The sequence below is a fragment of the Ischnura elegans genome, chromosome 1 (assembly GCF_921293095.1).
Source record: "Ischnura elegans chromosome 1, ioIscEleg1.1, whole genome shotgun sequence".
Taxonomy (NCBI): Eukaryota; Metazoa; Arthropoda; class Insecta; order Odonata; family Coenagrionidae; genus Ischnura; species Ischnura elegans.
The window spans coordinates 92,293,834-92,321,414 of NC_060246.1; the positions used below are offsets into that span (position 1 = coordinate 92,293,834).

At 38.1% G+C, this 27,581-nt stretch overlaps 3 protein-coding genes across 8 annotated transcripts in view; 1 reads left to right on the plus strand and 2 right to left on the minus strand.

Annotated features, from left to right (window-relative positions):
- The window catches only part of LOC124165979, a 52,342-nt gene extending 48,247 nt beyond the window's left edge, over nt 1-4,095 (minus strand). For all 6 annotated transcript variants that reach the window (XM_046543576.1, XM_046543551.1, XM_046543569.1 and 3 more), the window contains exons 1-3: nt 3,804-4,095; nt 3,437-3,598; nt 808-1,007 (exon numbers count right to left, since the gene is read on the minus strand). In XM_046543576.1, the coding sequence (XP_046399532.1) occupies nt 808-1,007; nt 3,437-3,598; nt 3,804-3,863 (422 nt within the window). In that variant the 5' untranslated portion in view covers nt 3,864-4,095. The remainder of the gene's footprint in view (nt 1-807; nt 1,008-3,436; nt 3,599-3,803) is intronic.
- The window catches only part of LOC124165975 (adenylosuccinate lyase), a 400,694-nt gene that overhangs the window by 176,954 nt on the left and 196,159 nt on the right, over nt 1-27,581 (plus strand). The window lies entirely within an intron of this gene.
- Nucleotides 4,677-27,022, minus strand: LOC124166110. The gene is made up of 3 exons (XM_046543759.1): nt 26,611-27,022; nt 10,639-10,806; nt 4,677-5,453 (listed from the first exon to the last, which is right to left on the minus strand). Exons 1-3 carry the CDS (start codon nt 26,665-26,667, stop codon nt 5,250-5,252), a joined length of 429 nt encoding a protein of 142 aa, XP_046399715.1. The 5' UTR covers nt 26,668-27,022; the 3' UTR covers nt 4,677-5,249.

A 27,581-nucleotide genomic window follows, 5' to 3' on the forward strand; every position in this document is an offset into this window, starting at 1 on the left:
AAAGGCTACCCATATTTTCACATTAGGATGCCTGGCAGTTATCAAGGTCGGTTTTATATTTTTTTATTACCGTACAAATACCATTATCTCGGGTAATGGAATACAACGATTCAAACAGTTCGCGAAAAGATTTTTTTTAAATTCCATGTACAAAATATTTTATTTTATCAACTGTCAGCTCTCTTTGAAATTCCTAGCATGCATCTAATGAGTGGGATCCATCGTTTAACAAGGTCTGTTGATATGCAATATTGCAATAGAAGGATTTTTATTTTATGGAGTGGTCCAAGTTTTGAAGCAAGTAAAGGAAAATGCTTTCCATTATATCAAATACTACGTAATGTTGCAGAAGTATGAAATAAAAGACTATAGTATCAATGATATACACCGACTTACTTGTAAACTCACTGAAACCTTCATTGATAAAGTAGGTTTTCCTTTATCCATTAAAAATAGCACTCCCAACCCTAACTGCCAGACTCCTCATCTCTAACTTTTAGTCATTATTATCTGAACTAATGGTGCTAAATTAAGTAACCTATGATTCAGCATTGCAGCGAATTTTTTATTCCTAACGATCATGGCACAAAACAAGTTATCAAAAATATTTTACAGCACGCGGACATAACGTAAATGGCTATATGTGGCTTATGATTGTCACTGCGAGTTGTTTGTAGTCATCATTTCATTTTCAATAATTCAAAAATGTGCAAGATAGGTAGACAAAATTCCCTGTGGGTAATTAAGGGGAAATAAAACAGGATATTCCAACATGCCGGCATCCCTACCCATCCTTTCTAACCATACCGGAAGATGAGGGCTGCATCGACGAGAAAGATGACTCCGTTCAATATGGACAAGGCGGCCATGAAAATAAGTTCCATGTCGAGCATTTTGATTTTCGCGCCGTCCTCAGCTATCTTGGAGGTATGGTCGAAGAGGGTGTCCAAACTTAGTCCACCAGTCGTGAGGAAGAGGGCGCATCCGGCCAAGGAGAGCAGGAACATCTGTTGGAGGATGGAGGGAGGAGAAAACTCAATAGATGTCTCCACGGTCGCCGAATGAGGCGAAACGAGCTTGCGTTCCCGCGCTTTATCAATTATCGGCTCGATATCTTCCGGTTCATACAGCTCTTTCACTGGTAGTAGCATTTTTAGACGCAGGTATTCGATTTACTTGAATTAAGTACATCGTCTGGGACATTTTTTAAGCATTATACCGATTAATGTAGGTTTCCATGGAGTACGTAATAGTACGTACGCACAGCATTGTGGCTTCGTGTACTTCCCTCTACAGTTCACGATTAGGCCTTCGCCCTTTCATCGTCATCATCACTGATCATCAATCTAGCTCTCCACTCAATTCTCCTATCAGCTAATCTTTTCACACCTACGTATGTCTTCTCTTTCACAACTTTCTTAACCTGTTCCATATATTTTGTTCGAGGTCTTATGCCCTTCATTCTATCTAAAAATCCTATTCTTTTCCTTCCTCTTCCTCGTTTACCCGACATTCTCCCCTCTAACACTGTTTTCAGCAACCCCCCTGAGCAAAACTCGGTAGGGCCATATCTCATCTATAGAGCGTTCCACATTTAGTTGACAGTATGGGCTCTTATGGAGAATCGTTTCCCATGTTAATCTCCATAAGGCCAGGAGCGCGGTATAGAATCTGCCTCTCCTCACCCAGCATGCCCATCACTTCGTCGTTCCTCCTCCTCTCCCTACTTCACCTTCTCACTTCTTCTCCAAACCCACATTTCAAAGGACTCAAGTCTCTTCTTGTCCTCATTTCTAAATACATATGTATCCATGTTTCCGTACCGTAAAGCGCTACACTCCAGATCAGACTCTTCACTAAACTTTTCTTTAAACTCTTACATGACGATCCTCTCATAAGCTCCTTCCTGCTCATGCTTGAGACATAGCATGATGAATTTTTTGCCCATAATGAGTAGAAGAAGATAAATCTTTTTACTCCACGTTTAAAAAATTCTTCAATAAGACCAAGGTTTCACTACATGGCAACATCTGGAGGCCAAGATTAAGTACTGACTCCTATGTCATATTTCAAATTGGTTCGTATAATTTATTGATTGCAGTTCCCCTCTTTCGATGGTATTTCTCTCGACAATTTGGAGTAAGGCCTATCTTTTTCATCAATTCATGAACCCTGCCCTTTTTTCCCATTTACCTATTATTGTTTCCTCTACCTTGGCGATGCGAGTTTCCTCACGTCCCAGACGGCAATGCTGAATAGCTTTGTCGGCTCTTTATCGAATCTGGCAATTCCTTTCTCGTTTTTATCATTGACACTAGCGATAACATACCACAGGTAAAGCATTCAATAGTCGAGTCAAGTCTCCACTACATTGCAAATTCCTTTTCTCTGTCATGTTTTGCCTAAGAATTTTTATCAATACATATTTGTCTGAGAGCGTTTCCTTCATATATTTTTTCCACCGCTGCATTCTCGAAGTCATATTTGATCTTATTGCTGAACCAACATTGTCCATAGTCCGAAAACCTGGTTAGCAGAAATTGTTCATTGAGAGCACCAGATTGTTCGTTCTAAAATATAAATGTGTCCACATCATCATATCCACTTTGGCAATTCCATTATTTATTCCTTTTCAGTTATTTCCCTTTTTGCTGTTGCTCTGGTATAATTTCCATTTAATGTTTCCCTATAGATATCAGATTTAATTTTGTACCGAATGCTATGAATTTGAGAATATTTCTGATTCACATAATTCTGAATAATGTCGGAAATTAATAAAATTATTGAGCTTAATATTTTAGGGCCTATTCATAATATTGGGCGTCAGAAACCTATTGTTTTATGTAGCTTTAATGTTTTAAATCTAGTTGTGGATGAGACGGTTACGCAATATTCAAATTTTTATGAATGAATATTCGGAATAAATTTGAGCAATCGAAGAAAAAATATATCCAGTTAGTCGAAAATCCGAGGACAAAGATCTCTCCGTTAAGTGAAGTATTGAGAGAAAGAAAAGCGAACATTTTCAAACATCTTATTTTTTTCTCAGGTAAACGTGTTTCGCCGCAAGTTTCAGGCTGCCCTAAATTTAATTAGAAACTTGGATGTCTCTTTTATAATTTTACACTCAGGGAACTCTTTAAATCAATCACATATTCAACCTGTGGGTTCGGTCGTCTCCCGACAGTACCAAAAACTACCCAATGTGTTACTCTTCTGATGATCTAGGCACTAGTAAAAGATCAACTTATGAAATCATTCCTCCAAATGCCTAAACTCTTCTTTCGACGAATGAATATAAGTATGTGTACTAGTGGAATGTGGCAGTACCAAGACTATAGTTGATCCGTCATTTCATCCGCATCAACTTAGAATATAGTGACACTGTATGCAGAATATAGTGACACAGTATGCAAGGTCTTCAATAGGTACTTACCGGTGTATCAGGTATTGGATCTGCGGCTAGCTGGCTAATTACATCCGTTGCAGTAATGAGTAGGAAACCTCCAAACGTTACATACATCGTTGACAAGTACGACATTAATGCTATCGCGGAGCAGATATGTATTAGTAGCCCAAATAGCACTGCACAAAATACCTGGAAATATAAATGATATTTTCTCGTTATGTTGGCAAGTCCCTTCGTGTCAAATTCATAATGAATTTAGTTCATCTTGAATTTTGAACTTTTGTAGGTCAAGTCAGCAATTTCACTTATCAGTTATTTCGTTTCAATACTTATCGCTGGAATAGACAGGGAAGAATACGCTAATGTGAGACTTTGTGTGTTTGTTTGTACTCACCATTTCGATGAGTCGTAATGGTTTTGTTAAAGGTATATCTTCATATTCGTTCGCCATCATTTTTGTTCTTATTAAAAGCCTTCAATTTCGCTCGCAGTAATTTCTTGTAAAAATCTAAATTAAAAGTTTATCGTTATTTCCTTAGTCCATATCAAATGTATTTAAGAGTAATGATCGTTATAAATGCTCTTGATTATCCTGTTTTTAATGAAATACAACTCATTTCGTTGTAAGGGGAATCGGGTTCAAAACAAGTTTTATTTTGCTGTCTCGTCAATGTTTACAATTTTTGGTAAACAGTCTCCATGGATATGAGCTCCAACTCTTTTGCAATGCTAGTGAGATCACGAGAAACACTGCATAATAAGGGAACATAATCGCATCTCGATTATATTCTTTATGAGTCTTGCAACTTATTAAATATTTTGAAATTTCTTATGTTCTCGAAATGTAAAAGACATTTAATATGGCGTAAGCTCTCTGTTAATTCATGATTTTGTTGGGCTTTTTTTGTACATAATGTTTTCTCAAATATGCCGAACGATAAATAATGTTGAAATATTGCCGTAATGTGCGAGGATATCATGACATGCGATGAACCTCACGAGGGAAAAATGTATCCTTCAGGTGATAAGAAAGATTTAGCATAGTAGCAGCTACAGCATAACAGAAACAGTCGGAGTAACTACAAGTCCTGACTCATTACAATTCCTTAATTTACCTCTTACAATTAGATTATGTCCTCATTTTTCTACATTTGACAATTGTGTTGGTGTATGCATGTGTTCCAATTTATTAAATGATATTTTCACCATTGAACTCTCCATCCAATATCTGGGTAGTTTTTTTGTGTAGTTTCCCTAAAAACTTGTATGAATTATTCTTCTTTCTTTATTTAAAAATTTCCAAAGCAAATACAGTTGCAACATCTGTTACAAGAGGGCAGTAGTTTAATGAAAAAATATACATTTCCATTTTACATATAAAATTTAGCCATTACTTCTTCTCAGCAAGATCTACTTTCATCTGCAAGCATAAAGCCAAGAAGCGCAAAGCCAAAAAGTGGCTGAAAACATTTAACACTATAATGCTTCTTTCCAGAAGCTTCGCCGATCTTCACCAGCGCTATTTCATGTGATATACAGGATTAAATGAATGTCTCTAAGTGTCTCTACGCGGGATCACACTCATTAAAAAGCACAGAAGTATCGCACTATGTGTGTTTTGGCATGTTTTCTTCTTACCAAGGCATCACGAGGTCTATGACTTAGGTTTTTCTTCGAGATATTTGGTGTAGTAAGTATTGGCCTTTGGTCAGTAGCATGTCTGCACATTATCCATTCGCCTACAATGTGCAGCTGAGACCAAATCTCGCCCAGACACGAGGAAGTGGCCTCTTTAATGGCGCTTTGGTTGTCCCTTATTTCACTCCGCGTTTTCTTCGGTTTAGCCGAACTTGAAGGTCAGCCCGACGTCGACTAGGTATATGGCACCGTTGAAGAGCGAGATGATCCCGGCCGCAATCATTTGGTCCATGTACTGCTTTGAAGGGCGCAAAATGATGCTGTTCTTCACCGTTCTCCAGTCTTCGATGATAACGCTTCCGGACGCGATGAACAAGATACATCCAACCAAGGAGAAGAGTGTTGCCTGCAAAATTGAAGGATAGATGTTTTGTCTTTATTTTGTAAAAAAATACCTTTAAGCCCAGAGTGTGGGTTTAAAATTCACCTGCTGTCCTTAATTACTATCAAAGTAATATCTGTTAATTCATAGCTGTCCTTATAAATGAACATTAAAAAGTACATAAAGATCCGCAAAACAAATCACGTTCATGGTATTCCATATGACGCAAAGCTAGTATTTTCTATATCCTACCTCTATATTTTTGCATTATTCTGGCTCGATGTTCAGCTTTTAATGCGAAAATCAGTACATTCTTAAATCGGTGCTTCTCTTGTGAGCAATCAATTTAAGGTCTTAGTGTTCTTGCCACAGTGGTTTACATTTATCGTACTCTAGATCAGATATTTAATCGTTTTCAATCTTCCTTGAGTTCTCGTTGTAAAAACGCGTCAGCACGGCGAGCTGAGTTTACTCATTGACTTCTTATTTGATTGACTTTCCTTTTCCAAACCAACCTTCAAGATAAGCGAGAGAATGAAGGTTCACCACCCAACGGAAGCTAAGCGAACTGTTGGCTTTTTTGTTAAGGACTGATAAGCACTTCCTTTCCTGAAAGTATTACTTTAGCACGTGATTTTGGCCATCTCTGATAATTCGTGCGGGCATTTATGAAAGAATCAATCAAACTAATCTAGCATTTTTGTCAGGTTTTCATAAAATTCGAGCTATTCATCATCCGCATAGCTGTGGAAGCTCAATACTTTCGACCATTATTCCGTTCTTCAGGTCTGCATACACTAGTCATTCCATCAATTAAGCCTGTTCTCGTTCTTTTCGCCTCACAGACGTATTGCAGACGTCCTTCTATTAATGAAATATTAATTCAACATAGCAGCGAATAATTCAGCATCTCTTCATTGCCTCTTCCAACCATCTACTCTATCTACTCCTCAGTCTCTTTCCTTTCCTAAGCATTCCACTCCAGATTATATTCCGTAAGTCCCCGAGAATAGCACATTTAAGCGGCAATACCTCGAAATTTTAAAACATTTCCTCTGAAATGCGTACATCTTTCGCAGCTGAGATTTTACGCTCTCGACAAGTCGCCGAAGCTCCGTTACATCAGGTCGAATGCTTAAATCCAACGGCAGTTACTGCTTCGTCAAAGCTACGATAACGCAAATCAATATCATTTCCTGGAATACATGTCTGGATTATGCCTACAATCACTCAAATCTCCCGTTATCTGTCGATGATTGCGTAAATAAGATGGCTTTGAATTTAGCCATATTTAATGGTTTTATATTTTCACGTATTTAATTGGAATTCGAATTTCCTTCAAAGATTCCCTTGGACGTGCTTCACCCATGCGCTTGAATGTCGGACAAATCGTATGCTGAAATGCACGTGAAGGAATCCCTTGCTCCTCGCGCTAATGATCCACATTTTCCTCATATAACTAAAACAATATTGTAATTTTGGGTGCGTAAGTTTATCTTAGGGCACGCCATTGCACATGTTAGCCTATTATATATTGTTTAGTTTAATTTTTCTATTCTTTGTGATTCCTCAATATGAATGAATTTGGTAAGACAACTTGGAAGCGGTTAACGCGGCTGGACACCCGAGAGAACTATGCTGAGACAGATTTGTAAGCGCATCTTTCAGGGAAACTAATTACAAATATTCTGGGTTATTATCGCTGATGGTGGGAGAGATAATTATATAAATATATGAAATACTAGTGTTTCATTATACCCTTTCACCAATGCAGTTCTTGACCCTAAAAAAAGCTAAGAGGAGGTGACATCTTTACGTCGTCGATGTAATGTCAGGTGTAATATTTTTATGCAGCCGAAGCTGATCATTTATGTTAGTGGTGTCATCCACAATATTGGATGGAAATTTCTTCAAAACCCCGTCATTAATATAAAATATAACAATTAGACCAAAGGGTTTAAAGTAATTGTAGTTATTAATTCAAGTCATTTTCCTGTAAAAGTAAAGGTTTTAATGTTAAGAAGTTGGGTTATTTTTGATGGTACTTAAAGAATACATTTCCTTTATGCCACTTACTAATGAATAACGTACATTCATTTGATATATTCTGTATAATACAGTCAGTGACCATGCGCATACGCCTTTGCGTTTTCATGTTCAGTTAATGGTATCATATTCAGTGAAAATTTGCCTTTCCACGTATTGGTATGCATTTTAGGTATTTATAAATGATCAGTCTTTTTAATCATAAGTAGTGATACGTGAAATTCGAAAATGCGATATTGATGCGATACGCGTGAATAAATGCGACGTAGGCGCGATGACTGGACTTTTATGATATTTAAACAGCAAATTTGCATTTTCGATGGTAAAATTCGTAAATTTAGCGCCGAGCCTGCCCCTCGCTGCGCCACTGGACGTTGGGCCTCACTGCTTCATACATTGTTGTATGTATGCAGCTACTTGAGAGGTTGAGAGAGAACTTTGGTAGCTTCTGCGATGTTGAGCAAATCTTTCTTGCAATCTACGAGAAAAACTGAGTTTGGTAATGCTGTTCTCCACACAATATGGACAGAGGTTTGCAGATAGGTTTTTCAGTCAGTACAATCTAGTTGTGACTGACAGACGCAACCGGTTGAAGGAAGAAAGTATTGAATCTTATTCAATGTTGATTTTCAACTAGCGTAAATGATAATCTGGCTACTAATATCAGTTTTAATTATTTACCATATGTTTTATTCTTTAATTTACTATTGATATGCCCATTATTTTAAATATTCCGTATTTTATCAAATAACTGTGTTTCATCATACATTGTCGTCAAATACTAGTGCTACATTATGAAAATAAAGAAAAAACAAATGCTACAAATTGCTATAAACTGTAACTTAAAGTGCTATAAAATTAAAATGAAAGTGACATTTTCACGTATCTCTAACCATAAGGTGTAAGTTGCTGATTGGATAATTGCATGGCATCAATTTTTTCAATGCTTCTGGTCCCTAACGTGATCCATCATCGGCCATTCTTATCTCATATGTTACTCGGGAGGCCCTGCTCTTCCGCCCTCGGGTTCGTTCCCGAACCGTCGGGAACTTCGTGCGGTTCGTATCAGACTACGGAGGCGAGTGACATCATGGCTTCTGCCCATTATCTCTGAAATACGGCGAAAGTCCCTATGGTGGTCGAGCAGACCTCTCTGGTAATTGAATCTCCCTCTCCTCTCATCGCCATCCCTCGTTCTTTTAGCTCATCCAGCAGACAAGCAAGGCGACTCTGTAATTGCGTCCCGTCTCCAGGGTTAATTGAAAGATATTAACGAACCCCCCTCCCTCTCCTTGATCCTCCGATCTGTCACTCACCCAGTGATTCAGCCTGAAGGTTGGTTTGGATATATGAGGACAAGGATCAATCCAGACTCTACCGCAGGTGTAAATAATTCGTTCATTGGAGGAGGTCATTAACAATATATTAAATAACGATATATGATCTTAAATATTTTTACCGAGTTCTTTTAGACAGATCAATTAAACAGTAGCTTATTTTGTAAGCTACAAATATGTATAAACGATTTTGATTTTTCCTGGTGAATACTTCTGACGAATATTTCTGCTCGCAAGCATACAAGCCAAAGCTCGCAAGCATACAAGCCAAAAAAAGATAAAAGCATTAACCTGGCTGCGAACCCGAGAAATATTCGTTACAAATATGTATGGTTGTAAAAAAATAGACGTAATCTGAAAGGTATAAATTAACTAACAAAGCCCAAAAGGATTGAACAGTTTATTTCACCAGGTCACCTCCTAATGCAAGGATTTACGTTGAGTTGTAGTGAGGTGTCATCCGCGGTTCGAAGCCTTCGGTGGGTAGCCCATCGCCCTACTCACTGTATGTTTTCGTTTCGGAAAGGTCTGAGGTCAGTTTGAGTGGTAAACGTGATTTATGCCAATGTAAGAATTTCAGAGCTCATTCTAGGCCGCGGGGTCGGTATCTTTCCCCGGGTCATCTCCCACTCGGTATTTTCGTTGGAGTGTCTCAAGTACTATCCGAATCCAATGGAATAATTGGGGAATTAGGAAGGGACGGAGGCTTCATCCGGGGTTTGAAGCCGTAGTCCTTCGGGCAGCCGGTAAATGCACCGACAATTCTTCCACCGCGTTACCTCTCCCACCCGAAATGCCAGTATTGCTCTCCATTCTGGCGCCCCCTTTTGGCTTGTCTTTAAATCATTTTACCGCCCTATTTAAGCTATCAAACGGAATAACGAAGTAATAGTCATTTTCTCGAAATTTTCCAAAAATGCTTGTCTTATTGTGCTCTGCCGACAGTCGTTCGAAGCAATTTAGCTTTCCATGTTATAGTTTTAGGATATGCATATTAAAACCTGTATTTACTTGATTCTCTCTCTTCCCGCCTTACATCCAGAAGATGTTTCATTTATATATTTGTTCCCCTACTTACTATCTCAAGGGGGTTTGGGAGTTGATAATTATATAATCATCATATTTGGCAGTAAAGTACTAAGTACAAGGCCGAATAATATATCCTGGGCACAGTTTTTGCTTTCAACAGCTCGGCAACTTTTACCTAGAACTACCTTGGCCAGTAGCAGTTGAAATTCAGTTCGGTACAGTAAATATTTTGTGGAATAGTGAGATGTTTTCATACTTTACTCGGCGAAAAGATTACATTCCAACAACAATTGCCTTAGAATCGACTCTTAAAATGTATAACAAGGTTCCTTCGATTATAAAATTCTGTGATAACAAATGTTGGCACACTTAGTGATACTCTTGCTGTTTTTAGGAAGAAGTGTACTGAATTATTAATGAAAGAATAACCCAATATTTACTGTAGCTATGTAAAAATTATAATCCTAGTCATGTGAAATTTTAATATTTTTATCATCCTTGATTAAAATTGTTCTATTGCAATGAAAATTGTAATATTTTCACTGGGCTTATGCCCATGATAAACATTATTATTATTTTTAATATTATAACGATAATGATCCCAGGTCATGTGCATGAGAAATAACCATGTGAATCAGCCGATAACATCCGAGTCATTTTTAAATCAGCGATCCTTGATTCGCGCTGCGGATCAATTTTCCAGCAGTGATTCACGATTCATGGCTTCGCATTGATTTTTTTGTGACGTATAAGCCACCTGTGGAGGGTGTGGTTGTGATTCGGTATGTGCTACCTACCATTCGTTTAGGCACGTTCTCCTCCGTGAGGTATGTGATGATGAGCACGGCGTTGATGAGAATGTAGCCGGCGAATGTGACGTACGACAGCGCGACGTGGTGCATCGTCGAGTGGAGGCTGTGGTAGAAAGGATTCGGGATCAATCCGCAGCACAGCATGGCCAGCGCCTGGTCCGAAGGAAGACAAAAAATTATGATAATTATTAGTGGAAAGTCGGGGGACTTGAAGTGCGAGTTGAATAGCAATCGGGGAGACAGCGGGCAGCTTGGATCATTTTTCCCTATAATCGGTTAACTTTGCATTTTTTATAATCATTATTATAGTAAAGTTACAATTCGACCATTCGGTCGGGTAGTAACATAGAGAAGTTGCAAGTTTACCCAAATTACCAATTATTTGAAATTATCGGTTATAGTTCACCCAAATTGATACACGACTTTGAAATGAGGAAAAATAAAATATATGGAGAAACATATAAACAAATAATACAATATAAATGTTTTGAGGCACGATGGTCTGATGAAGACAATCGTTGAAGGACTAGTGGAAGGGAAAAAGGGCAAGGGACGGCCCCGAATGAGTTATATAGGACAGGTTATAAAGGATGTAAAAGAGAAGAAATATGTAGCTATGAAAAGATTAGCGGATAGGAGAGAGAAATGGAGAGCTGCGTCAAACCAATCTTAGGATTGTTGACTAATGATGATGATGATAAATGTTAACCCAAACATAGTAAAACGTAAATAAAAATACCCTTACAATTCAACCTTATTTACTATCACATAAAGGGCTTAAGATTTCGCGGAAGGGGTTCAAAAACTACCTTAGGAAGATCGCTCCAATCGCCCCCGGTGTAAGAAGAATATTTCACCGAATTTGATTGCTGTTTGGAAGGGTCTATTTTGTGCATGTGATCTTTTCTTGACAAATAGTGCGGGTCTGTGGATCTATTTTCAACTCGTTTGTGTGGCTTTATGGGTGTAGGTATTTTACGATTTTATCGTATTTATCATATGTATTTTTGCGCGCAATTTTAATGAATCAGGAAATGTACTTCAATTAATGTGATCTCATTCCCATTGAATGGCGGCTGAGGATTTAGGTAGCGATTATCCAATATCCTTCGCAAGCCCTTTGAGTGTTCTGAGGAAAAAGAAAATATGTTTATCTCTGGGGCGGACTTTATCCTTTAAGGATAACTTCACCTTATGAGTTAATCCACAATTCATCATCTGTAATTACGTGTACTGTTGCCAGTAAGTGAGCTTTTCCTTTGAGAGTTCTCCTGGGGAATTTGTAAAGATTAAAAAAAAATATTAAACCCATACTGCTTCAAGTACTGGTGCAAATTTACATGGAAACCGGAAGAGAGAATGGGGTAAGTGCGTGATAAGGGAAACATGTTGGAACTAATCTGAGCTGGACACTTCAAACTTAGGTATATAATTGGTTTAAATGTATTCTTCACTTTGATTCTTTTATTCTAAAGGAATTCTAAATGTTTCTGCAACTCAATTGGACGCGCAAATCGTAATTTCCGCTTGCGTCTACCCTATCATTACCATTTTCATTTATATTCATCGCAAGAACTTTGCTTAAAAGCAGGCAATAATGATAAATCGCAATTCGCATGCAATGAGTGATCGAATCACTGTCGTAATTGAGGTTAGTTTATGAGGCGAAGACGAAGATGCATGTATACTACTTCTCAGAGGGTTAAGTTCTCTTAAGTAAAGAAAACAGACTTACAGAATGGTCATAATTCTTTGTTCACTATTAAATGATCTTGAATTCATTGATGACATATACGACACGTGCTATTTCAAGACCTCGGTTGAAATTTAGGTTATGACCCAACGGTGAAAGCGATTTCTCGGGTATAATGTTCAGGTTTAAACCAGTGAGTGCATTCCATATGTATCTTGCTTTCGATTTGAAGTAATTTTGTTGCTCTAAGCTGTATTTTTGTGTAAAGTTAATCGATCCCATAACTATTTGTTCAATGCTTAGGACCGCATATTCTACAATAATTATGTAAAGTATAATGTATTTTTTTCTTTATCTAATCAATTCCCTCTTCCTTCTCGATTATGAAATCCTTACATCGTCTGACGTTCATTGAAATCGGCATCGTGCGCATTATTTCTATCAAAAAGCGCAAATATCTTTTTCGAATCCAATTCCTAGGCACTCTACTCCAAGACGCTAAACTGTTTTATCCAGAGATTTTCAAGGCCAAGGTGTGATTAACCAATTGCTGTTGATTCCGTGCTGTAATTTCTGATTCCATTATCTATGTTTGATTTCATCACTTTCTCATTTCGCTGAAACTGGAGTCACTCCGTTTTTTAATGACTTCATGATGAGTAGAAAATAAGATAAATGGCTACTCAAGATGCAGCCCTGGACTCAGTTATAGAAATGGTTGACAAATAATTATAAATCCTCAGTTAGCTTACTTTTTTTATTAAATCAACTCTTCTCCGGATGACGTTTCTTTCTCTTAAGGTAGTTTCATCATAATTATCTGTTTCTAAAATTTTATTGTAGATATTATTAAGTTTTATTTGTTGGAATCCAAAGCAAAGATTACTCCTAAACTAGGAAGAAATATTACGTTTCTAGAGTTTGCAGTTAAAGATAGCTCAATAAATAACCTCTATTGGAAGCTTCTTTTTTTAATGAACCTCCCAAGGTAAATTATCATGAGAGAATACTCATCTTGATCGAAATGAACTGTGGACTTATGGCTTTCCTTAATCTTGGATACCTGATATTTCTGTCGAAGCGAATATCTTGTATGGGTGCCGTGTATACCTTGTCTTTTATCAACGCCTCTTGATATGTATGCAGTGATCCAAATCTTCTCATAATTTGTATTGATAAGTCATGTCGTGGAATTGTTTCCTTCGTTTTCTTGCCCAGAATAACTTCTTTTGTATTAATTCATTTGTTAAATAAGGAATGTGTGTTTGATTCGTCTTTATAGCATCCGAATTCTTAAAATTTTATCCTACGTGACTTTTAGTTGATTAATATTTTCTGCCAACAATTAGTGAGGGGGTGAGAAGTCAAGGGGTATTAGTGATATATTTGTTATAAATAGAAATAATACATGAAAGTGATATATTTGTTCTAAACAGTTAGTCATGTAAATTAGGTAAATAAAATAAACTAGATCGAATAGTAGTGCATTTTTTTACCCCTCGATGCCAGCACAGAACAGAGATTCACTCGTATCCCTTGGCCACCAAGCTTTTGTAAGTACACTTCTTTTATCAACTTCTGTGCCTAACTCTGTTTAGAAAACAAAAATTACTCGTACCCCTCGGCTTCTCACCCCCTCAAATGTTTCTACCCATTAATTGTTCATTTCTCTCGTGTCTCATTACTCCGTTAGGTAAAGTCAATCGGTGTTTGAAAAGTGGTGGTGATCTGATGATTTCTTTAAAAATGGCTATTCTAAAATAAGAATGTATAGGGAAAGCAAACATGTTGATCCAATGTTAGCTGGTCTGATCACAATTTCATAAATTCAGATATTTCAGATATTAGGTGGACAGACATAATATATAGCACGCTTATCTTGTGAAAACCATATCAGGTGTGATTGAAACCACACCAAGATTGACCTAAAACGGGGAAAAGCAATATTTATCGAATTTGATTTTAATCCGAATTGTTTTATTGATTTACCATCATATTGGTTAAAGGACTTAGGCAATATATCTACCAATGGCATATGATGCAATTTTATTTGGTATCTAACTACTTAGACAATGACAACAATTCAATCCTTTGCTCAGATATTTTATTATATGTACTTCAAACAAATAATGCGTAGGAGTAAAATTGAGCACATTCCACTTTTACCAATACCAAAATCGTTACATCGATACCAGTGGCTGATAAAGATAGCAGTATTTGCCGGCTCCTAAATTATATGTTTGGGTAGTTCTCTTTGATTTACGTGAATTCAACTGTGCAACTCACGAGTCTCAATAACCGTGGAATAACCCTCACTCATTCCCTCCATTTAATACTTACATGGCCCCAACGCATATCTTAGCGCACTTTAGTGCCATGATCTAATTTTAATACCGAACATTTAACTGGCATTGTCATCATTTAAGTTAATTTTACTCTGCAAAATTTGGTCGATAACTTCTTCTCTTTGAGCAAATCTAATGTTATATTTTGGGAATACGATTAAAATTTAAAAACCCATTTTAAAAGAACAGCAGAATAAAGTTTGTTTCCGATATTTTCTGTTCCCAAAAAGGGAACCTTTTTCTTGAAACGGTGTAGGTTGCGGGATAACTCTATGCATCCCTCGGTAAAATATTTGCAGGGTATGAAGTCGAGACACTTTGCACTTTTCCGCGTTAATATTTATTTTAAAATGAGTCAACATGTTTCACTGCACTGCAGCATCATAAGGACTGTCTTTAGCTCTGATGATACTGCAGTGTAGTGAAACATGACTCATTTTTAAATAAATATTTACTAGGAAAAGTGCAAATTATCTTACTTCATATGAAGTATCAGCCTTCACCATTAATTTCACTTTTTTCAAAATAAATGCAGAGTATTCGAGCGATCAGGTTGTCCATTTAGGAGTCGAATATTCTTTATACTCTGTTACAATTCCTCTTATCGCTATTATGCATTTTAATTTTGTGCTTTGGGATGGGCAGAGGTCTACAGGTATGAAGTATATTTTTTTGCGCACAATCACGGCCGAATTGGAATTCACACGAAGGATGTGATTCAGCATTTAATTAGCACGGAAAATATTATTAGAGCAATCGTGATTACTTGCTGCAGTGCGATGCGTCGTATTGCCCAACGAGATCTTTCATGGTCGTGTTAATTGCGCAGTTGCTCGCCGAGTGTTTGCTCCGCTCAACTGTTCACGCCTGGCTTGGGGTTGTGACTGTGGGACACTATTGTTTCCGTAAACGCTCTCTTCTGTGGCGATCTGTTTTTCAGTGGAGCTCGTTCTCACACTCCTGGAAAATTTCATACTCCATGCAAATTGATTTCCGACTTCGGTTCTTTGTTTTGAATGATTTCTTTGTTGCGACAATTGTTATACATCTACTGGCCTCCAATAATATGAATATTGTTGTTTGCCGTTAGTCAAAAATATTTCATTCAGTGTAAATATTTTTAAAAAGCACCTAAACCTTTTAAAAATTCAATATAAAATTTTAAAGTGTCTCCCTAGAATTTATCAATTTAATATTTAACCAATGCTGGAGATTATTATTACGAGTTAAACACAAGTTATCGACACGCTAAGCAGCGTATTGAAGGGTAATATAGATGTTCCTCATTTACTTAGAGGAGCGAATGAAAGACATTTGACTGCTAAAATCCATTGAATGCAATCATATCAACTGTTTTTCCAAAGAAACGTCAAGTAATAGATTTCTGAGGGTATTTGTGCTTTTTTTTCTAATATGTGCATGTCATCGAGCATTTCTTCTTGTAACAATGAATTTGTTTCATTATACGTATGGACGCTAAATATGAGTGGAAGAAACCTTAGAAATAATCCTTATGAAGGCTTCCGCGGGTTGATGTAGATGAAGATGTAGATCTTACGCGCTTAATTTTTCGTGATTCGGAATAACTATTGACCGACGCGGAGTAAATTCCGGAAGAGCTGCATCTTCACCACAGAAATAAATGTGGGCCTCCTTAATATTTTAATTTTTACCTGAATGCATTGGTATAATAACATGGTCCAGTACTTCCAGCATAGTCATCCGTATTTTTTATTTAAATAATTGTTTTAAAAATGAATGAGTGTGGTGTATTTACAAATAAGTATCTACGGTTGTAATAACGTTTATTTTCGGTCTTTTTCAGGTATGTGAATTGCTGCTCTGATTCATCAAAGAATATCAGCTAATTGCCCATTTTCGGGTCAAAAATTATGACTTTTTGCATTAAGCAAGAAAGGTGAGTGATAAAACTGTATTCGAAAAGCTTCTACATTTTTCTAATCTATGTAGACGCATTCCTCTCAGTTAATAATCAAATTCCATGGGGTTATTGCATCAAAATAAAAACAATAAGAATTGTATCAATTGAGTGTATGTGATAAAGCATCCTTGATCAATAGAACTCGAAATGTAGTCGATTTTTTGTACATTCTCTGAGAACCTTTCTGCGAGATATTTTATCCCTATATATAAATTAACAGGTACCATCACCTTCAAATGTTTTTATAATCACTCTCAAATTCGATCGACTTGAATGATTTTTTCAATTACTAATTAATGCTACCTATGTTTGGAGTATCAACATAGTCTTTTCAACTTAGACTTTTGTACTATTATTTATGATCCAATCATCATGCCTTTTTTCTTTATTTGTTTACTGTGGATTAATACTGATTTGATCTCTTCCATCATCGCTTCATTTGTTTTTACTATAACCTCTTCTTACATTATTTAATTTTTGAATCACACACTGTTTTCAATCACAATCATGTTTTGAAAATTAGTTTCTATGCAGACGTATGGTAGGGAAATAATAACTTATATTTGCGCTTTTTCTTCCTCAACTTGCTGCTTTACAATTTTTGTGAGCATCGCCTGAAGGTGGATCAATCAGTAAGCGTAAGCGTTTAATTTTTACAGCATCATAAACTTGATAACGGTAAACTTCGGCGAAAAGCCCCAATTTACCTTTCAGATTCGTTAAATTACCGTCCGCCGATCGATGTCAAACAGGTTGGATTTCTTTTCATAATTATGTCAGAATTCCGAGGCTGGCGTCGGTTTCTTGAGGGTTATTCCGCATCCAAGAGATGGCTTTTAGAAAGCGCTCATCTCGGCCAGTCTAACTCCACCTTTGGAGAAATAGAATTCGAGGACGCTCTTCGGTTGGCTTCTAGAAACTTCTTTGCGCGCGTATTGTGTGCCCCGCTTTTTTCCTTCATTGGAATGCCCTGGGGACATCTTGGCGAGCTGGAAGACGCTCTGTTTTTTTCAGAAATAACTTTCCGTGTCTTCGTAATTTTCACGTCGTGATGAGTCGAAGATCATTCATCACCGAAGCAACCGTCATGCCTTGCTATCGGGAAGTGCAGGAAAAGCTGATGCCTGTTATCCTTCTGCTGGTGATCGTTTGTTTACTTTGCCTAAGCCAGGAGGCTTGAAATTGTGTCTTCGATTTTTTAGCTGCTAGATTGTGTTACAGTTAAATTTCCTTCGTTATTACTGTGAATTGTACTCATCTTTATTGAATGAAGATGTGAGATTTAAGCTTTCGCTTCGAGATATTTTATAGGTCACCTCTTAATTTGTTCCTTTGTTAGTAGTTGGACTGCGGGTTGGATTTCGTCTATTACCAAATTATTTCTTTTTTATCCTGTGATATGTATGTATAATGCCTACCATCTGTTTTATGTCTACACCGATACGTTTATACCTCTTCACACCGTTTCAGTCATTCGTTATAATTAAGAAAACTTCATTCACAAATTTCTAAAAAATACTGTTTTCTCACGTGGCTATAAACATATTGCATATCGATGGCTAAGTTCTAACTACCCGTATCTCAAAAATAGCAACTTTTCAGGAGAACAAAAAAACGATTTATTTTTTTTTACTTGTACTCTGAAATTAAAAACTAAAAGTTCATAAAACTAAAAAAGAAGCATTCTTTTGCAAACAAAGAGTTGTTTTTACTTGTATTTTATTTTTGGAATGTTATTACACTTTGTTTAAGGTACCTGTCTCAAACCGGCCGTATTTGAGGTACATGTTGTTAGAACTTAGCCATCGATACAAATCCTTTCTCGAGCATGTAAAGGCATCACAATTCCATTCCATGGACTTAAAACAGAAAATAATTGTACATAGTAATCTCTCTTGGGTAGTGCTGGTTTAATTTCCCGCCGTTAGACCTGCGGAATACTTTTCCATACTTTATCGCTATCCCTCTTGTAATTTTTACCTTTTTTATCATTAATTTACACCATTTTGCATTTTGTTCTGCAAACTCGTCAATCCATTCGGCTCTTCGTGTCGCCCGCTCTCCACTCGGCCACAAAATATGGCCGGTTTTTTTATCAACCAGGTTTCATTATTATCTCTTGGCTCAAAATACGTATTGAGAAACCTTGAGTGTTCTTTTCGTCATTTTGTGTTATCGTCTGTCATTCTGGTATTGTTCTCTTTCGACATCCGTTTTGATAACGTTCTTGTTTTTTTCTTGTGATGTGACGGAATTTGGTTAAAGTTTCACCTAACTAATGCTAAAACTATTTATTTTTTATTTTGGAAAAGTTCTTTAATTTCTCATAGTATTTTATGGAATCGAAAGTAATACCATGGGCAGTTGACCATGTATTTCGCTTTCGAATTAGCTTGTCCCTTTCATTATCATCACTTATACACAAAATGCTAAGACTGAACTTACTGGTTTATAGGTTACCGATATTTCTTCTTTAATCCCAACATCATATTCATGTCATAAACCTGTCAACTTGTCATTATTGCATTTTCCAATTAACTGTCATCAATGATCACAGCGTCTTAGATAACAATGTCTTAATCTTTGATTTTTATGTATTCAAAATAATGGGCTCTTTTTATGTGTTATCGTTGATGAATATGAGGTGTTCCTATCGTGTAAGTCGCTTCTTAGTTCACTGCTAGGTGTTATATCTATCTCCCCATGAAATAAATTTGTGCGCGCTCTAAAAATTATCGCGTTGTAAAATTGTGATATGTTTTTGTAGTAGCTAAATTTGAAAACTTTCCCACTCGATGTAAGAACTTCCAAAGCAGTATCTAAAACAGTGAAACCCGTCCAAACTACCGCCTCTGTTTAGCAGCATCTTCCATTGTTGAGTACTTTTCCCAGGAACAGAGATATTTACTGTATAAGCGGTGGAAATTCTACATCTTTTCAGCGATCATCTTATTCAACTGCCAATTTGTTTTGGCCAACGGCCAGTGGCGACTTGCCTCCACACTTTCCTTTCACAGAATGCTTAGAAATATCGTCTCTTCCAATCTATGATCAGTACGTTCTAAGAAGTATCTTCGGATCGTTTTAAAGATCTCGCATGGCATAGCTGAGTGTGTGTTGGAGAGAAAATTTCTCGTAAAATTCTCGATAAAAAGTAGATAAACGCAGCCGCCTCCCCGTAGCTTGCAACTACTAAAAGCATTTTGTGGATCTAATTACGTCAATCCCAATTGCTTACGTGTGATATATATGGAAAGGTTCTTGTTTTCAAATTCTCTGTTCAATTTAGTGGTGGTGTTATCTACCGAGAAAATAGCGTCTTTCGACTTCGTATCCATGTCTATAATATCTATAATATATACCCTCTGTATAGTATTACTCCATTCATACCCGGATGCCTACCACATATCTGGCAATGTCAGCTGTAAATGATATTAAAATTTTAAAACTCCACGTAGATGATCATGCCACTTTTAGGAAAAAAATTAATGAATTGCTCATTTTATTATTTCTCATTCATGAAAACATTTTATCTTCCACCGCTATTCAGCGGTTACCTCCTGATACGGTCATTTTCCTCCACCCTTTCCATGACCGCATAAGGCAGGTTTTATTATATGTTAGCTCTCTTTGTTTCATGAGTCATAGAGAGTTTCATCACTTCATTATGTGGCGGGGCATATCAGGTAGTCCACATGAACGTGCTTTGGCCATCTTGAATGAAAAGAAAAACTTAATATCCTCATCGCGTCTTTTTGTACGTCGCCTCGGTCCCCTCGATGAGTTTTATATTTGGGCACTTGAAATGAGTGGTGGAGGAAGATGCGTGAAAGGAAACAAAGGCACAGGAATATCGTCGGTTCACAAGGTCTCATCACGGTCCCGTTACCCTCTGTCGCAACCGAGTGAGGTTAGGAAGAGAGGAGAGTAACCCATTATGCTGCAGGTTAACTATGCTAGTCACACAAGGAGTGTGGGAACACTGGGAAGGTGGACACGAAAAGTGTTTGGGATTACGCTCCCTCCAGAATGGTCGTGGTTCCTTTCTTTCGCTTGGGCGTGGCGACTTCGAAGCGGCGACAGTTTCGTCTGCGACCGAGCGAGAGAGTGCGAAGGGAACAATGAATGTCCTCATCGTAAAGTTATACGAGTTATGCGAGAAACTATTATGTTTTACGAGCACCTTCGCGGGAGTATAGAAAAAAATAGTTAGGTTTGGGATCATTATCTCTGCGAAATATATTCGAAAATTACTGTTCTCGTTAAAGCTAATAAAGCCACCCCGATGTTAATTGTAGGTTTTCTATTGTAGAACGTTTTATCTCTTACCAGGTATTCAAAACATCCTGTTGTCTATCAAAGGAACGTACTTTTGTTTTCGCACTCCGTTGAACTGAGCTACGAGAAGTAGATAAACTAAAGATAGGAAAACTTCAAAAATGCATTTTTTCTGCGAACTGCAAGGGATGATAACCACTGCGAATTAAAATGAACGAGTTCCTACTCGTTGTATAGAGGGACTGTATAGATATTAAAAATTTGCTATTGTTTTTTTTACATTTTAGTAGACCTTGGACTTGAATTGATTTACTCGTGTAAGTGGTTGCACGTACAATTAGTGATTTTTTTTACTTTCGTCTACCTGATACCCTACGATCTCTTTGCCAGGCACTATGTTAAATGTTAGAATATTTGTTGTTACCAAAATGAGAATACACACATGTGGCAGGAGCTATCTCTAAGAAAAGCTGGCACCAATGGATGAATAATTTGTTACGGTCTCAGTATTTAGACTCAGGAACAAAAATAACTAAATACATTCATATCGACAATTTACGTTAGTTCTAATGGTAATAATTATTGGCAATATTGAGTTGAAATCGATTACGTAAGTAGAAGCAGTGTTCGAGGAAAGATCAGATGTTTTATATTATGGTGAATTCTGTTGTGGTCTCGATGTCTGGTTTCTTAATACATGATTCGCATATGAGTTAATTTGTGAATGCATAACCAATTTTTTTGCATCAGAACGGAGGGTGTTCGTCGTATTCATAAACGGAATAAGAACAACTTCTATTTTCTTTACATGCACTCTATATTAATATGGGTGACTACACGGTTCATTTTCTCGGTCATTCTCCCGTTCATGCATTTTCGTATTAACTCGTATGTATTAATGCATTGTGTGACCAGGCCTTTAGATCGTTTTTAGGGGATATTTATTGTGTCAACCGAAAGACTGCTATTTTTAAGGCTCGGTTCGTCAACGTACATTTTTAATTAACACTTCTGATCGTTGAAGGGCAACCACTCATATAGATGCGCCCCTTGTGTGGAAATCAATGTCGTACCGGGAAAACATGAATCATCGATGTTGTTGGGTAAAGTGTTTCCGTCGAGGATCCTATTATAATCACCAATCACCGTGCATTCCTACATTAATATGAGTGACTACACGCTGCGTTTTCATTTTCGTTGCTGCGTTCATTTTCCGTCATGTATTTTCGCATTAACTGGTATTTATTAATACATGACTTGACCAGGCCTTACTGTTTGATCGTGTTCATGGGATATTTATTGTGTCAGCAGAAAGATCTTTATCTATCTTTAAGGATTGGTTCGTCAGCGTACATTTTTAATTCACGCTCCTGATCGTAAAAGGGCCCCCATTCATATAGATGCGCCCCCTGCGTGGACATCGATGTCATACCGGGAAAACATGAATCATCGGGGTTGAGGGGAAAGTGCTTCCGCCGAGGACCCCATAATAATCACCCAGCGACTTACTCATTCGCTCGGAATCCCTGGAGCTCGTTTTACGTTATGTTGTGAGAAAGATCCATTTCTTATCCACGCAAGCCGTAGATTACCCATTCCCGGTAACGTCTCCGCAATGAATCTTTCAGCGTCACATTGATTGCTGGCCTCCAGTGACTCAATCGCGAAGGTCACGTCGGGATTGGTTTTTTTCAGCCGGTGTGTAGAGAAAATGACGCAGCAATATTTACTGAGCTTCTGGAGTCAGTCTTTATCCGGTGCGAGCGATTTTGTGGTATACCAGCTAGAACTTTTCATTGATAGCGTACGTGAGCTTTTTCAATTTTATGAATACAAATAGGGTGTGGCGAAAGTAAGTCATTGCTCTACTGCCGTATTTTCACAATACCTTAGCCTTTGTTTTTTTCTATTTCTCCCATTTCAAGGGAATGAAATTGAAAATTTAAGGTCGCGGACGTATTTTAAAACTCCTTATTTTTTACTGTGGCCATATTATTGTTGAACTAGTGATTAATGCATGCGCAATGTATCTGTGATCAAAGAGTCAAGGTAATTTATTATTACTTTTGGGAAGAAATGATGAGGTTGAATTATGCATGATATGGGCCGTAATTTAATTCATCATTTTATTTATACATGTGATGTTAATATTTAAATTGGTTATGTATAATCCAATGAAGCCACATCTTGGAAAAACGCGTAAAAGCTCAAAATAATGAGTAACCTTTACCTAGCCTTACCCAATGCCTAGAAAACTTTGTTTCTTCCTTTTAACTCTCGGTACTAAAATCGTAGATTATAATTAATTGCCTATTTGTTGATACATGCATTGATTTACATCGACCTTATTAACGGAGGATTCTGGTCGTGTAGGAACAAGAGGTCTTCACCACCGTTTGCTTTCGTCTTCATTTCACTCGACTCTTTTTCTACCAAATTATTATCCTAACGGTGTGTGACATTTTCAAGATATTCTCTTCTGATTGTACTTTATCTGATGACGGCCCCATAAACCAGGCTTTCCCAGCCATAGTCATAGGTTCTTTTGGATAAACTCGTGAGCGTTCGTAAAATTTTATGAAATGGTAAAAATGTTTACTCTATCATTTTGATTACAAAAGGGATAAAAGATCAATAGAAACTTTGAAGTCTGTGGTATTTTCATCTGCGAATCATGTGAAACCCTGGGTTTTTGATACTTTTTATAAAATCCAGCACATGTAGAATTAAGTACATTTAGGAGCTGTTAAATGGCAGAAACACTCTTACAAGAAGACCTGATACTTAAAGAAATACGATGCGTAGTTGGGGCCCGAGGAACATGCTTGGAATATTTTTCCACGGAATCAAAGATGACTAACCTAGCTCTACTCGGAATCAGGTCCCTGGCAAGAAATATATATCCATAGGTATATTCAGGCTTGGGCTTCTAAGTGTTAACCGAAAGATAACGATAAAAATAAAGCTTAGGCTAGTTACCGGACAAATTTTGAGTTATTACCATGTGAATCCTCTAATTGAAGTCAAATATGTTTGCTACATGGAATGGCGCTCAATCAAATGAATAGAAAAAGTTATAACTTGCAAATATAAGGGAAAATGCGCAAATTCTCAAAAAATCAGTAACCTTAACCTATCCTCACCTAATGCCTTGAAAATTCCTTTTCCTCTTTTGATTCCTCGGTACTTAAATCGTTGATTATAATAAACTTGCCTTTTTGTTGACATTTTAACCACATTCTGTGTACCTACATTGTGATTCCATCCTCGATGAATGCCTTTTATGATGAAAACATATTTATAATAGCATATCTGAAAACATTTGTTTTGAATCACACTGTCGTGAATGCACATTCTCTATAGTGTGGAATTTTTTTTGTCCCAATTATCCTCCGTCAGTTTACAGCTTTCCTAGCCTTCCGGAGAGAGCTATTCGTTGATCGCATTGAAAATGTGAGTGTCGATTAGCATCCGGTGAGACGAGCGATGGACCTCGCCCATACTTCCCCGAAATCCACCTGTGCCGCCGCAAGTGGGTCGAATCATAGCCGACGAAAGAGAGAAGGCCGGATGTGGATCGCTCGCTTCCCGGGAGCACGCCCACGGACGACGGACGGTCTTTTGAATTTTTCGGAACTGCCGCCAAAACGTGACCCATTGATGGCCGAGAGGACTCCGCCCTCGGCGTCGTCCCATTCGAACTCATCTCCCGCGCATTTCGCTGGACGTGCCTTTACGTACCGTGGAGTAGAATTCCAATCAGATCCTACGATGAAAACACTCGATATTGCGTTCCCCTCATCCAGTACAGCATGTTCAGGTGGGATGCTTGCGAGGGATATTAATCTTCAAATGTGTGAGTTTTTCTTAGTTACCCGAAGGACCAAACTTTCAATTAGTGGGAAAAAATGATCACCCGTTCAAGATAAAGTGCCGATCACAAAGAACAAAAAGCAGTTCTCTCTCTTGAACAGAACCATACGGAACTGGAAAGACCCACGAGTAATAATATTTTAGCCCTTTCCGAAAAAGTTACGTATTTTTAACAATCGGTCTTAGGAGTAGGTTTCAAGGGTTTCTTCTCAATGTTTTCAATTGTTTTCATTTCGTGTTTATGTTACCACCAGGTCACTGGTCTACTTGCCACAATTAAATTATAATATTTAATAATAATACTGGGAAAACATACATGGAGTCTTGCAAATTAAAATTTTAATCGTTCGATGTGATAACATGATTGATTATGTTTTCTTGTTGGTGTCGCCTGAGTTTTTTTTAATAGGACTCATCAGTACCTGTCGACTGCCAAAATTTTTTCTTCATTTTCTGGCGTAAGTGATACTTACAAAAAATCCTTGTAATCATATTTGCATTTCCAGGGTTAATATCAGGTAACAGATTGTTATCAAAGATCACTCACTTCTGAGAAATTTTTTACTGAATGTGCTGAAGAAAATTTCGTATTTTAGATCCTTATGTTTCTTGACAAGTTTATAATGTGCCCTGAGAATTTCAAAATGACAACGTTAAGATTTTAGTTAGTATTACGCCAAGAAACGAATAAAATATGTGAAAAGTCAAGCGGAATTAGTTGTGTCCTCTTGGTGACCCAAACCTTGGATTCCATTTTCTCATAGCGCAACTTAACCTAAGTAATAACAATGTCTGTCAATCGCGCAATTTTTTTCGCAAAAATATACCATTGGCTAATCATTCGAGGGAAATCAATCGTCAGGATCCTATCCATGGATAAATTCATTTTGAGGATGCGTGAATCAACTTCGTTATCATTACATTTTAATACATTTTTGGGCCACCGGTTTGGTCACCTGATGATTTTTCCTTCGCGTCAAAACCGGTCGACCAAGAGGTGATTTCCCGGGGAAAATTATGAGTCCTCTTATTCCTTAATGGAAATGCTTCCAATTTTAAAACTTGATACCATTAGGTAACACTCTTCATGAAACGTGTTATTTTTTTAACAGAGCGGGTTGGTAGGACTGGGTCGAAATTTTTTCAGGGTCAACAAGCAGAGTTTTCAGTGAAAGATGTTGCCTAAAACATCATTCACTCCCAACGATAAGTGACTTACTCTAGGAAGTGAGGTGTAAACCCCCGTTAGTACGTTCTCCGGACTGACACTTTACCCACTTATTTTCAAGGAATAGGTGACATTCTAGAACCAGTCCACAATCCTCTCTCCCGTTTAGCTCAATCGCGACTCGATCTTTAAGTCGGTCACTGTTTGTTGGCCGCGTATGTATCACTCGGACACATTAGCAGTCACCGTGCGTGACTTTGTGTGACTGGAGATTACAGTTTTCTTCTCCCGATTTTGTTGTGCACTTTCTATCAAGCAACCTGAGACTACTGCAGTCACTCCTTACCCTGCGAATCGCCCCTCGGGTGTAGTTTACGAAGTGGGTGTATTTCAAGGAACAGGGTTGGTGCATCGGAATTAAAATTATGTCAACAAGTATTCAAAGTATATTTTGCGGAAATTTTTGCCTACAACTAGATCTATTTCTATAAAATAAGTACTTCCCAATGTGCACCAAGCTACTGGTGATGAAGTCTGGTGATTTTCGTGGATGAAAATTTTCTTTCCACACGAGAAAAATTCACCCCTGAGTTCACTATGGTTTCTTCCCGATGTCAATGTGTACTTCGTGTCTTACAAATGTAAAATCAGTACTCACTAGTTCCACGATTTTGATGGCGAGCACCGGGCCCCTGACTTTCGGAGACTCTGCCATCCTGGAAAATCCTCCGATCCGTGTAGTCCTCCTCTCTCAAAGACTTCTTCTTCCTTCCCCGAGTAGACTTCGGGCGTATGGACGCGGGAAGGGAGTTGGTTAGCTTGCCACGCTCCCCTGCAATTGGGCGGTGACCTCTCCCGACCCTTGCGAGTTTGACCCCGTGGCTCTGTGACCCTCGGCGAGCGACGATCCTGGTCCGGGTGCTCCTTTCGACGAATGTCCAGTCTCCACGAACGAATCCTGTGGCGGCGTGCCTCTCTATTCCGTCCGCTCTTGTCACTAGCACTGTTGGTCGGCAACTCACCGGCTCTCGTCGTCCTCCTGACTCGTTGGAACTCTTTCACTGTTGGGACGACGCCGTGGAAGAATTCCCCCGTGCAGAAGAGGGGAGGGGGGCGGGTCTGTTGTGTAGTTAAGAGGAGGGGGCGAGGGGAGGGTGGAAAAAGCAGGGCGGGGGTGTGCGTTAAGTGTGAGGGAACAAAAGAAGGCGAGAGGAGCGTACTACGCGGGGCAGGTTGGGGGGGGGGGTTGTTGGGGTTGTGTATGTCCCTCCATTTCTCCCTCCTTTCGGTGCGTGCGACGCCGGGAAGCGAAGGCTTGGGAATGGTGCGGTCCTCCGCCAAGGTGGGCGGCTCTTCAGCGCAGTCTGTGGAGATTACTATGCTCGCTAGATATCAGCTTTTGGAGCCTGAAACAGGGTTTTTACCGGTCAGGGAAATTAAAAATCGGACCTGGAAATTAGGATAATGTGTAGTAAATTATATTATGATCTATGAACACCCACAGAGGCGTGGCAAAAAGATGAACATTTTCCTCGCCAAACAAGTGGTCGCGGGTTCTAGTCCGGCCTGGTTTGGTTGTCCATATCCAGGGAATGATTGTCCTTGCACGTGTAACTTTTAGATTATTGA

What these genes read in the sequence shown, in the direction of transcription:
- LOC124166110 (XM_046543759.1), bottom strand. Translation starts at nt 26,667, where the DNA reads ATGGCAGAGTCTCCGAAAGTCAGGGGCCCGGTGCTCGCCATCAAAATC. An exon ending in CCATCAAAATCGTGGAACTA is followed by an intron (nt 10,807 to 26,610) that starts GTGAGTACTGAT and finishes CCTTCGGACCAG; the next exon opens with GCGCTGGCCATGCTGTGCTG. An exon ending in AGAACGTGCCTAAACGAATG is followed by an intron (nt 5,454 to 10,638) that starts GTAGGTAGCACA and finishes TCAATTTTGCAG; the next exon opens with GCAACACTCTTCTCCTTGGT.